The 12,636-nt window shown below is 42.4% G+C and overlaps 1 protein-coding gene across 1 annotated transcript; it reads right to left on the bottom strand.

The window, feature by feature from the left end:
- Window positions 1-2,611: 2,611 nt before the first annotated feature.
- Window positions 2,612-5,048, bottom strand: LOC116274476 (transmembrane protein 229A). Its single transcript, XM_031665200.1, has one exon. It carries the CDS (start codon window positions 4,900-4,902, stop codon window positions 3,760-3,762), a length of 1,143 nt encoding a protein of 380 aa, XP_031521060.1. The 5' UTR covers window positions 4,903-5,048; the 3' UTR covers window positions 2,612-3,759.
- Window positions 5,049-12,636: the final 7,588 nt, after the last annotated feature.

Genomic DNA, 12,636 nt, shown 5'->3' with positions numbered 1-12,636 from the left:
ACTCAGAATAAATATCTCTAAAGATTTAGTTTTAATTTTTGGCTGCTTAGCTCTTAACAATGACATTTATTCTGAGTACTATATTAAATGTGTAGTAATAATTATATATATTTTTCCTAGCTTGTGATATGAGGTATCTTGCATTTTGGCATATTATTTTGATTTTAGAGAAAGGGTCTTGCTCTGTTGCCCAGGCTAGAATGCAGTGGTGTGATCATAGCTCACTGCAGTCCTGTACTCTTAGGCTTAAGGGATTCTCTTGCCTCAGCCTCTGAAGTATCTAGGATTACAGGCATGCGGCACCACATCTGGCTAATTCATTTGCTAATTTTTTGTAGAGACGAGGGCTTGCTCTGTTGTCAGTTTGGTCTCTAACTCTTGATCTCAAGTGATTCTCCTGCCTTGGGTTCCCAAAGCGTTGGGATTGCAGATGTCAGCCACCGTGCCTGGCCTTATTCTTATAAACTCAAGATTATCTGAATTCAAGCAAGGTACTGTATTTCAGAGCATCACTGAAATATAAAGATATATCATCTTCGGATAAGAACTAGGCTGATGTCAGCTATGCATCCTGTTATTAGCTCCCTTGTTACTTAATACCATGGAATAAAAAGGCAGCGTGAAAGTGTTTTTGCCACTTTTTGCCACTATTTGCTACTATTGCCTGGCTTTTATGCAGCTACTCTTGCATCTATAATAGTGGAGGGGAAGAGCAATATGGATTGTAAAATGAACTCCATAGAAGATCCATTGTGGTCAGTAGATCAAGGCATGACAGTACTGATGTTAAGAATGGACCCTGGAGTCCAGTATATGCAGATTCAAATCTAAATGATCAGTAGCTGTATGACTTGGGCAGTTACTTAAGTTATTTGGGTTTGAGTTTTCTTGTCTTCATTTGTAAAAGGAGGGCTGTTAGAGGTTTAAGTGAATATATGTACACATATGTATATATATTGAGATATGCATGATATATATAAACAAATAAAATATATATCTATTCCCTTGATATATATATAGGAATATATGTATTCCCCTAAGATATATACATATATATATTTACATATTTCTTTACACACACACAGACACACACACACACACACACACACACACACCCCTTAGAAGAGTTCCTTGTAGGTGGTAAGTGCTAATTAGATATTAACTATCATCATAATGCCGTCTCATTTCTGTATTTGAATTATTAATTAGTAACATAATTGAATAATCTGATGGTTCCTTCTTTTCCCTGGTTTTTCCTTAAAGGATCAAAGGTTGCAGCAAAATGTCACATTTAAGAAGCTGAGTAAACACAGAATGAGAAGCCCTAAAGCCAGGTGCTAAGTTAATAGACAGGCTAATCACTTCCTGAATATACAAGAACTAGCTCGCTCTTTGTAGAACTAGCAGAGAGATTGCTAACGGGTTTTTGTTTTAGATAGATGGATTGATTTTCCAGGAACAGGCCTGATGACAGCCTTCATAAAAATTGCCTCTCATAGCCTATTGCAAATAAGTATAATCTTATATAAATCAAAGCACTAGTACGTAAGCATCCCAAGGACAGAGATTTTCTCTGTGTTGGTTCACAGCTATATCCACAGAACAAGCCTGATGACAGTCTTCATAAAAATTGCCTCTCATAGCCTATTGCAAATAAGTATAATCTTATATAAATCAAAGCACTAGTACGTAAGCATCCCAAGGACAGAGATTTTGTCTGTGTTGGTTCACAGCTATATCCACAGAGTTAAGGCAAGTGCCTAGCAAATAGTGGAGGCTCAGTAACTATCTCTTAAGTGAACTGAATGAATGAAAACCTTGACTTTTCCTTTAAATCGGATTAACATTAAAAAGCAACACAAAACAGCATGCTTTCCTACTTTCTTGATGGATTTCTGACCCTAAGAATGCTGTTAGGTGAGTAAGAAGGGCTGGAGAACAGCATGTGAAGGGCACAGTGCAAATGTGTACATTTAGCAAGTATTTCAGAAATCTCGGATTTGGTGAAGTATTCGCTGGTGTGATGTCACACTTAACTCAGATTCATGTGTCACATTTGAATTACAAATATTCTGTTCAGCATCTCCCTAACTGGAGTGACTATGCTTATACTTTTTTCTATACAGGGTTTTCATAAATCTTTGATCCATGACCAAGTGTCACAGAGAACTTTTCTTAAGTGAAACTCTCTGCAAACAGTTAGCTTATATTTCAGTTTCTATTTAGCTTTGAGTAAAGTATTTTGGCTAAAATAATGTTTTGCATGGTCCATTTCACAGGTGAGGTTGATTATATAGCATTACTCTTAATTTAGCTTACAACCTCAGATAGTGGTTTAAAATATATAACACTCATAACTATTCTAACTTAATCAAATTTAAATACATATTATTTTCTACCCCTGTAGCAAACATTTTTTAAAAACAGAAAAAAGTCCCTTTTTACAGCATAGGCTAGCTGATAATTTGAATAGAAAGCCACTCATTTCTATACATGAAATTTTCCTGATTGTCTTTGTAATAAAAACTGAGAGGATATTCATCATCCCTGGCTGAGCTGCATTGAATTATACTCTTTTATAAATGTAATAAAACAGCAAACAACATCAAAATACATTATTAATTAGGCATGATTTCTTAAAATGGTTTACATCATCTCATTTAACTTCAGAGCTTGCAGACGTTAATAGTAAGTCACCACAAAGCTACGACTGATTTATAATGCACATTACCACATCAAGCCTGGCCCAAGGACTCTGGGCCCAGAAGGAAAAAGAGCCACGGCAGAAATATGCTGAAAACATATCTGTATTCACAGGAAACAATTAGGCTTAACGTAATTAAAGTGAACATTCAGGTTCATTTTATTCAAAGGTAATGTTCTGCCCTTGAAGTTCCATGTAGAAAAGGGTCCTTGGAGTTAGAATACTGTGGAAGGTGATATAATTTCACTTGGCCCTTGGCTATGTAAGGTAAACATTTTACATTATTGCACAGTAACAAAAATGTACAGCCATAGATAACACAGGATCTGATCAACGTTAACACACCTGGTGTTTAAGGCTTACCCACATTGGAAAGCAATCATTTCCAGGATGGAGATCAAATATCTTAACACAGTGTCACCTGTCTGAGTTACTAGAAAAGATCTCATTTAAAAATCTGTTCATAGAACGTGCTTTCGCATTTTTCAGCCTCTTTTCACTTGTGTGCTAGACGGAGGCACTTTAAGAGCTATTAACTGTAGTTTCAAGAGTACAAGACATTGAGTTTCTTCAGTCATTGGTAAATATGGCAAGGATTTAAAATGAAATTAGATTAAAAAGAAAGTAAACAAATCATTGAATCAGAAAATTTAGCCAAATCTTGTAAAAATCACTGGTCTCTGATTTAAAGATCCCCCCCCCCACCCCGCAAAAAAAATTAGTAGCTATCACTCATCGATGGCCAGATGGGTAAACACTACTACACCATTCTGATGTTAAGGTATAACGGTTTTGCTGTTTGGGCTTGTAAACGTTTTAAAACATTGGCGAATTAAGTACTTTGAATTATGTTTCGAGTAATGTTTCAAAGTATATTATACACGGGTTTCAAATAGAAAAACTAAAAGGTGGAATAAAACATTTTGGAAGATTTAATAAAGTGTATAAAAATTAAAGGACTAAAAAACCCACTTCATTTTAAATGTGTAAAAATAAATCGCATCCATTCGTGGGAATCCAATGACTTTTTCCTTTTCTTTCTTTCTTTTTTGGTTTTAGTTACTTGGTACGTACTGCACCCTCCACAACACGTTGGAAATTAGGTCCTGGTACACACTAAGGAATATCCAGCCAGGTAAATACATCAGGGTGATGAGGCCCATGAAATTGAGCGGGTAGTGAGAATAGTCCCAGGAACAAGCCCCGCATGTGCGGAGTCCCAGACCCCAGGAAAGCTCCCACACGTAGATGAAGAGCACGTAGATGGGCACCCGCTTCCAAGTGCCCCAACCGCGGCTGTAGTGGAGATGGAAGTAGAGTTTTTCCACCACGAAACTGCAGCTGCCATACATAAAGAAGGACCAGAGCGACGTGTGGCCGCTGGTTGTTCCGTCCCCCTGCCCCAGTACGTTGAAGAAGAAGGTGAAGAAGATCTCATCCAGAAAGCCGTGCATTCCGAAGAAAAGAAAGCGGGGTAGGTCGGGCAGCCCCTGGCTGGGGGCTCCCCCGGCGCCCCTGGGGCCACGGGGTCGTCGCCGCCGGACTCCGGTCGCAGTAGGGACCCGGGCGCCCGGAGCGACGGGGAGCGCGCCCCTCCGCTGCTGCTGCTGCTGCTGTTGCTGTTGCTGCTGCCGCCGCCGCCTCTGTCGCCCGTACCGCAAGCGCAGGAAGCGCTTCAGGAACACTTGGCAGTGGTAAAGCGCCAGTACGTACTGCAGCGCCAGGTCCAGCGCCCCTGGCGCCACCGCGCCCCCGGCCCCGCCGCCCAGGCTGAGTAGTAGCGCCTGGCCCGCTAGGGTCTGCAGACCCACGTGGGCCGAGGGGTAGAGGAGGAAATTGAAGACGAAGGCGCTGGGACAGCGCCGCTGCTGCAGGTAGACCTTCTCCAGGGCGAAATGGGTGAGCGAGTGCAGCAGGCAGCTGTAGGGCGAGGAGAAGCCTAGCATCCGCAGGTCCGGGCTGCGGGCGAAGCGCCGGGCCGAGGACACCAGCACGTCCAGGGTGATCCCGTGCATCCCGTAGAAGTAGAGGCGCATCCAGGCGGGCAGCGTGGCGCTCTCAGCCGGCGCTTCAGCAGTGGACAGCAGCTCGGGGCAGCCGGCTGCCGCTTCGCTTCCTGGCCCGCCCGGGGCCCCCGGACGCCGCGCCGCGCCGCCCCTCAGTGCGGGGCCCTCGCTGTCCACGTCGCTCCCCGCCATGGGCTCGGAGGCTGCCCGAACGCCCGAGGCTGCACCGCCGCCGCTGCCGGGTGCGCGGAGCTGCAGGGCCGAGCGGCCGAGCCCCGCGCCGCCTCCTGGCCGCTGCTGGTCCCCGGGGGGCGCGCAGGGAGCTCCGTCCCGGCCGCCGTCCCGCTGCAGCGGGGGCTGGTGCACTCAGGTGACGCGCGGGCCGCCCGACTAGCGGAATCCCCCCGCCGTGGCGCCGCTGCACCCTCCCTTCTAGTCCCGGGCGAGGTGCCACCCGCCCGAGCCCGCTCTAGCTCTCACCCTGCGCGGCCTAACGGGCACCGCGGCCCAGTCAGGGGAGGCGGCGCCGGGGCTGTGAGGGGAAATGCAGAAGCTTGTGCAAGCCCCATCCCCTCCGCTGCTCAGCCCCGCGCCTCCGCCGCAGGCTCTGAGAACGTAACGCGAGCAGCGGCGGCCCTGCCCCCGCCCTGCCAATGCCTGCCTCGACCTCTCTCGCCTTCGCAGGCCGCCCCCATGCGCCTGCCCGCCCGCCCGCCGCACCGAGTCCCACAGGGTCTGCTTGGTAAGGCCTGGCCCTTCTTCCTCCTCGTGCGCCCGCTCAACACAGGGGCTCCGGCCGTGCGTGCGTGGGGCGCTTGCTGGGCGGAGGCACTGAGTGGAGAAATACCTAACAGGTGTGACTGCAAGTTGGTGGGCATTCCCTGCATCGCGGCAATCAGGGCCAGGGCCTGGCTGGCAGAGACGAATGGCCGGGTGCCACGGGCCAGAGGCTGGGCTCAAGACCAAAATATGGTGCTGTATACTTAATGTTCTTATTCAAAGCCAGCTGTGTCCCAGTCATGGAGAATAAACTCAAGACTCCACGCCTGCCCTCCCCTGCGTTACCCTCCATCTAAATTGCTGCCGCGGGGCCTGATCCACTTTTCCAATCTATTTCTTGGCCCATCTTCTTTCCTGGGTTTACTCAAGGCCAAGGACAGAGATTCGGCGTCCCCCAGAATTTATAAAATGATTTCAGGCCGGCTGGTTGGATTTGCGGAGAAGAGAAATGCTTTGTTCTAGCTACTATGGGGTCTCAGGTGGAGAATAGTACCTAGTCCTGGCACACTCTGCTGCTAGGTTCTTCTTTTGGCAGAACTAGGTCATCTCAGAAATGGAGAGTGACATAAAGGGCCAGGGTTTATCTTTTTCTATCTTTTCCCTCCCTCCCTTCCCCTCTCCCCTCTTCTCCCCTCCCTCCTCCCTCCCTCCCTCCCTTCCTTCCTTCCTTCCTTCCTTCCTTCCTTCCTTCCTTCTTCCTTCCTTCCTTCCTTCCTTCGTGGAGAGGGTGGAAGGGGTTCAGAATGTTGGTGTATCGGTTCCACCATTCTCTCCAATTTTGAATCAGTCTTGGAATTGGAAAGAGCCTCGGGGATGAATTATACCGATTACCTCCCTGTTTCTCCTCCTTCCCCCGAAATTCATGTGCGGATAGATAACAGTTCTCTGTTAGAGTTTAGATCCTCCCTTGATGAAAGACTTTCTGGGAATTTTTTTTTTTCCTTCTGGCGAATAGACATAATGAGGCTGATCCTCTATTTCTAAGGCAACCTCCTCCTCACGCTGTCTCCTTGCCTATTTCAGCCCCTCACGTTCCAATCTGTGGTAGCTAAGTTGACTGTGAATTAAGAGAGACATTTTCATATCAGGGACAAGAATGTTAGGAAGTTTTCATGTCAGGGACAGAAATGTCAGGTAGCAGATTCATCAAACTTGTTGCGAAGCAGGTTTGAGCTAGTCGCCCAAGTGCCTGAGCAAATACAATGAAGGGGAATAATGTAAACATTTTTTGTGAGCACCTTGCTATGCCTACACTGGGAAAATAAAGGGTTATAAGATGCTCTCTTTAAGAGGTGTGTATTCTAGTTAAAATGATAATTATTATGCCTGCATAAAGCCTACTTATGATTATTGATAACTAATCGTGATCACCTAATAGTGCATACTAGATGTTTGTACTACTAGATTAATGCTTATTTTGAGTTTTTATTTCATTAAATAAACTCAATCCTGGGCCCAATTTATCAGATACTACAAACAAATGCACTCTTTCTCCATAACTGCTGTTTAGACAAGGGAAAGCACTTCGTCATAATACCATAAATGTAGCCATTCGAACATGTATATGCTAACTTGCTATATTAAACCTGAATTATTTTTAAATAGTAAATTAAACTTCAAGGGTCCAAGTCTTCTATTTATTCTAAGTTTTCTTAAGGATGCAAGGAAAATCTTGAAAATCTGTAGTCCAGCCTAGAATTCATCCCAGGGAGTGTAGGAAAATCTTTTGGATTAAAAAAAAAAATTAGAGCTTTCATTTCTGTATTTTTAATATCAGCATTTAAAAATTTCTATTTTGTATACCTTATATATTTTATAAATTACACAGTATAACAGAACATATATAAAGTTTATGTGTGTGTATGTATATATATGTGTGTGTATATATGTGTGTGTGTGTGTGTGTATATATATGTGTGTGTGTGTGTGAAACATTAAATTTTGTAATGAGGAGTATCCAATAAAAGGTTTGGGCTCACTACTATCCTCACAGTAGTTCTCTATCAAGTAGGTTAGACTACTAAAAATCTTCTCATTCTTTTTGGTCTTTTTCTAAAATGGTTTTCCATTTTTCTTAGGAGAAATCATGCAAAATATAAACGAACAGTTAGAAAAGCATAGTAGAAAGTGCAGCTATGATCTGTTATTCGCTCCATGTTTCTTTTATATTTTCATTGTGGCCTCTTCTTAGACCATTTCAGAATGTGAGTGAAACTAACTTAAAAAAAGTAAACAAACAAACAAAAAAACTAGGCAGAAGACAAAGTATAAGAAAAATGCTCATGGTATATATCACCTTTAATTCTTTTTTTGGTCTCATTTAAATAATCAGTATTCTGTGCCATTCTTACCCCAGCAGTGATGCCAACCTTTATTTTTGTTTTATCATCACATTGTTCCTTTTGTTTTACATGCTTCATTGCTATATTTCTAAAACTATTCTTCATTTTAAAATTGCAGGATAGCTTTGGTGATCAATGATCATTTTATAATTAAAAATCCTCACATTAGAGTCTCTATGAACATAAAAAGATTAAAAGCCAGTCTTGCTGGTCTTTGCTGCTGTATGCTATCAGGACCAAGGGAAAACCTTCCTTTTTGCTCTGTGAATGTTCACTGAAAATCATGGACAAGAGACAGATTAATTGGAGAAAAGGCGTACAAATTAATGTGTACATGGGGGCCCTCAGAGTGAAGACCTGAAGATACAGAGGGAACTATCTATTCTTTTGCTTAGGTTCAACAAAGTATGGACAGTTGTGTCCGTACATTTTGTCCAAATGTGATTGGACAAAAGAGTATGATCTAAGGCTAATAGACTGAGTGAGGAAAACTCAGCAAGTCCTTTCTGTCGAGAATCTTCTTGGCCTCCCTGAGCATGCATTCCCTTCTTCTGGGTATGAGGCAGGACACTCTCTGGAATGGGGATCTTATGACCATAGCCAAAGAAAGGTAGGTTGGATAACTTCTTGATGACCAGTTTTTACACAGAAAGGCAGAGGGAAAGTTAGAATAATAGTTTTAGGTTTTTGGCTGGCTTTGAGGAAAAGGGGTTTTGGTGTCTATGACCTGCTTCAGGGAAGAGGGATGCTAGTTGCTGTGGCTAGCCTGGTGGGGAATGGGACTGAGAGATAGAGGGCAGGAGAAGGTCAGAGAAAAACTTTTGTTTCTCAGGCTGCTTCTGAGGCTTTCATTGTGGGGTCTTGTTTTGTGAGTCCCAACGTTGCATTAGATTGCAAAGGTACATCTGTAAACCCAGCAACTTTGGGAGTTGGTGGATATGAGGATAAAGGGAGTTTAAATGTAAGAAACAGGAAACAACAATGAAACCACATCACTGAGATTCCTTAGGTCTGGGGGCAGTCATTCAAATAATACTTTGGGACGTTTTTCATCTGTGGGAAACACAGGCGTCTTTGACCTCAGGGACTAAGAAGCTGTTTGGAAAACCATCTCTATAATGGTATAATAGTTCCTGTGGCATAAATACTGACTGGCCAAGTTGGCTATAAACTGGTACAACCCCTGGAACAGGGGTCATCAGTGTGACCAAGGAGAAATTTGAGAATTAGTACAAGGGCCCTTTGGAGGCTCACAATCATCTTTAATGAATTGTTGCCTGGTGGCCATAGGTTCAAGGTTGTCTTTTAGATATATGGCAAGCCTGAGATCTTTCATTGCATACCAGAAGAACAGAAGGCAGGTGCATGGATAACACAACATTAAGAAGACAGCTAAAGGGAAGTTCAATTGGGTGAGACATGAATATAGTGATAGAGAAAACAGCAGTCCTGTTAGCAGTAGATACACAAACCTACAAATCTTTCTTTATCTTTTTTTTTTTTTTTTTTTGACAGAGTCTTTCTGTCTCCCTCTGCCTCCCAGGCTGGAGTGCAGTAATGCCATCTTGGCTTACTACAGCCTTGACCTCCCGAACTCAAGTGATCCTCCTACCTTGGCCTGCCAAGTAGCTGGGACTACAAGCATATGCCACCACACCTGGCTATTTTTTTATTTTTTATTTTTTATGGAGACAGGGTCTCCCTATGTTGCCCATGCTAGTCTAGAAGTCCTGAACTCAAGTGATCCTCCCACCTTGCCATCTCAAAGTGCTGGTATTACAGGTGTGAGCCACTGTGCCCAGCCTCAGCCTTTCTTATTAAGAATAAAATTATACACACATGCTTATTTCTCATACACTGTAATCATCAAACTAAGAAGGAAGACATCTATCCAAGAAGGCTTTCAAAACACCACCTAAGTAACTAATTGATAAGGCAAAGCTAAGTTTGTGGCTTAACATGGTAAGGGAGCTCTCTACCTTGACAAAGTTTTAATAGCATCTTGGAAAGGGAGGGTGAAGTTGGGCTATTTATGAGGTTTTTGATGCCTGGTTTAAGATGGGTTTTTCAATATGAGGGCATGATGAGAATTGGGTAATGATTATGATATATTGATTTATAATTGGTGGATACAGCAAGGACAAGGTTTTTGTTTTTTTTTTGTTTTTTGTTTTTTTTTAGATGAAGTTTCGCTCTTTTCTCCCAGGCTGGAGTGCAATGGCACAATCTTGGCTCACTGCAACCTCTGCCTAATGGGTTCAAGCGATTCTTCTGCCTCAGCCTCCTGAGTAGTTGGGATTACAGGCACCCGCCACTGTGTGCAGATAATTTTTGTATTTTTAGTAGAGATAGAGTTTCACCACATTGGCCAGGCTGGTCTCGAACTCCTGACCTCAGGTGATCCACCTGCCTCGACCTCCCAAAGTGCTGGGATTACAGGTGTGAGCCACTGTGCCCAGCCAAGGACAGGGTTTTGAGGTGAGAATTTCAAAACTTTTATCTCCCTGGGCCAGGGCTTGTAATAATAGTACAGTTGTAGTATTACAAGAATAATATTTCATGGATGATTACATGAAGCCCTGCCCCAAGGAAATAAAGACACTGTAATAGTAAAGCCATGTTGAAGAAGATGGTCAGATAGTAAAGTAACATTCATGTAGACAATAAGCTGTGTGGGTGTAGGTGGTTTCAGATTTGCACAATCTAAGTCGACACCAGTTTGGAATTCAAGAGGAGAATAATTTCAGTAAGAACAGGAAAAGATAATTAAGAAGTAGGACTGACACTTTGAGTTTACCTAAAATAATATTCATCCCGGTGTGTGTGGTAGAGGGAACGGCAAAGAGAGAGATTTACTGACCGCAATCAAACCATACCTGCATACTAAAGATATAAAATGTTTGTATGCTTATATTTATAGTTTCATTTATTTTACTTACATCGTCTTTTTAAATTTCTTCTGTTATATACTAAAGTTTCAAATTAAAGAATTAATTTAAAGAATTTAAAGTTTCAAATTAAAGTTATGTTGCTTAAACATCAGGGAGGGCAAATGGACTGTCAGGAGGAGACTATTAGTGCTCGTGGTTAAATGCAGAAATATTATACAGGAGCATGTAAACTTTTTTGGATATGACACTGTTAGGGGATCATCTTGGAAATCTGCCCCATTGTTCCTATTATATATCTTTACAAAGCTCTTCTTTTTACCATACTCCTTTTATTTCTTCTTCTGATAATTAATGGGGAGGCATGTTGATATCAGGGGTTTCCTTCCTTTTCCTTTTGTACCTCTTCCTCATGGCTTCTTGTGCTCTTATAAAATTATTAATTTTTAACTTCATGCCTTCTCTTCTGTTTCTCTTCTGTCCCTGGAATTTCTTGGAGCTCCTATTTTTCACCAGGAAACATTGCTTGCGTTGAGGGTTATTTCTGAGATTTCATGGAGAGGGGCTTCTAGGGAACAGATATTGAATAAATTGTTTTCATTCATAGAGATTAAGAAAATGAAAGGTAATGAGTTGCTTTGGAAGAGTTTGCTTAAAAAAAAATTCACCTTGAGCAAAATTCAGATCGGAGCATTCTCTTTGTATAATTTTTGCCTGCCTGCCAGTGCCTCACCCTGAGTCTGCCAGGGAGATTATTTCCCCCATCCCAGTCAATTCCATTAAGTTTTCAAGGGAAGTAGCTTATTTGGAATAATGATGCTTTCTTACATTAGGGGTTTACTGGTAGCATAGAAGCTTTGTGAAGAGAGACTTTCACAGTTAATAGATACCACTTATTTGAATATCTACATGTAGCTGTGCACTTCACATTAGTAATTCATATAACTGTTCTCTCTCTCCCTTTAAAGATGCTGAAACTGAGGCTCAGAAAAATTACTTGCCCGAAGTCTTATAGCTAATAAATCTAAAGCCGAAGCTTATGAAGCCATTTCCACTTGACACCAAAGCTTTCTGTGCTGTACTATGCTACCTCTTCACATCATATTGAAGTCATCTTGAATGAGTTGTAGCGGCATATTTGATAAGAAAAGAAATCAATTCTGTTTATAGTTATTCTAGGGTGTACTAACTTACTAACTTACCCCCAACTCCTCCCCAGTACCTCCCTTTCTTTTGTTATCATGAATTTATTTTATTTTATTTTAATTTATTTTATTTTATTTTAGAGATGGAGTCTCACTCTGTCACTCAGGCTGGACTGCAGTGGCACGATCTCAGCTCACTACAACCTCCGTCTCCTGGCTTCAGATGATTCTCCTCCCTCAGCCTCCCGAGTAGCTGGGACTACAGGTGCGTGCCACCATGCCTGGCTAATTATTTTTTGTATTTTTGGTAAAGATAGGGTTTCACCATGTTAGTCAGGATGGTCTCAATCTCCTGACCTTGTGATCCACCCATCTTGGCCTCCCAAAGTGCTGGGATTACAGGCGTGAGTCACCACACCCAGCTCATGCATTTTATTTTAATCAACAATATATGTAGTCATTTCATATTTTTTTCTGCACATTTACTTATTTTATTCCATCTTTCCTTCTGGGTTTCTTCATAAAATAGTACATGGCTATGTGGAAGGGGTTGCTGTCTGTTACCAATGTGAGAATAAAAGATGTTGGAAATTAGATAATATGAAAATGAGTATGTAATGCAACACGTATTCCTGTCAACTATTGGTACCTGTTACTAGATAAGGAAGTTAAGCAAAACCATACCCTGCTGTTGCAGTTGTTAACACTCCTATTCATGGTTATCATCATTTGAGAAAGCTTGGCTGGGTTCAGTGCAGTGTCTTAAATACA

Source organism: Papio anubis, chromosome 4 (assembly GCF_008728515.1).
Source record: "Papio anubis isolate 15944 chromosome 4, Panubis1.0, whole genome shotgun sequence".
Lineage (NCBI taxonomy): Eukaryota > Metazoa > Chordata > Mammalia > Primates > Cercopithecidae > Papio > Papio anubis.
The sequence above is the reverse complement of the archived record's forward strand: the minus strand, read 5'-3'. Positions and strand labels throughout refer to the sequence as shown.

Coding starts and splice junctions, on each gene's coding strand:
- LOC116274476 (XM_031665200.1), bottom strand. CDS start 4,902: ATGGCGGGGAGCGACGTGGACAGCGAGGGCCCCGCACTGAGGGGCGGC.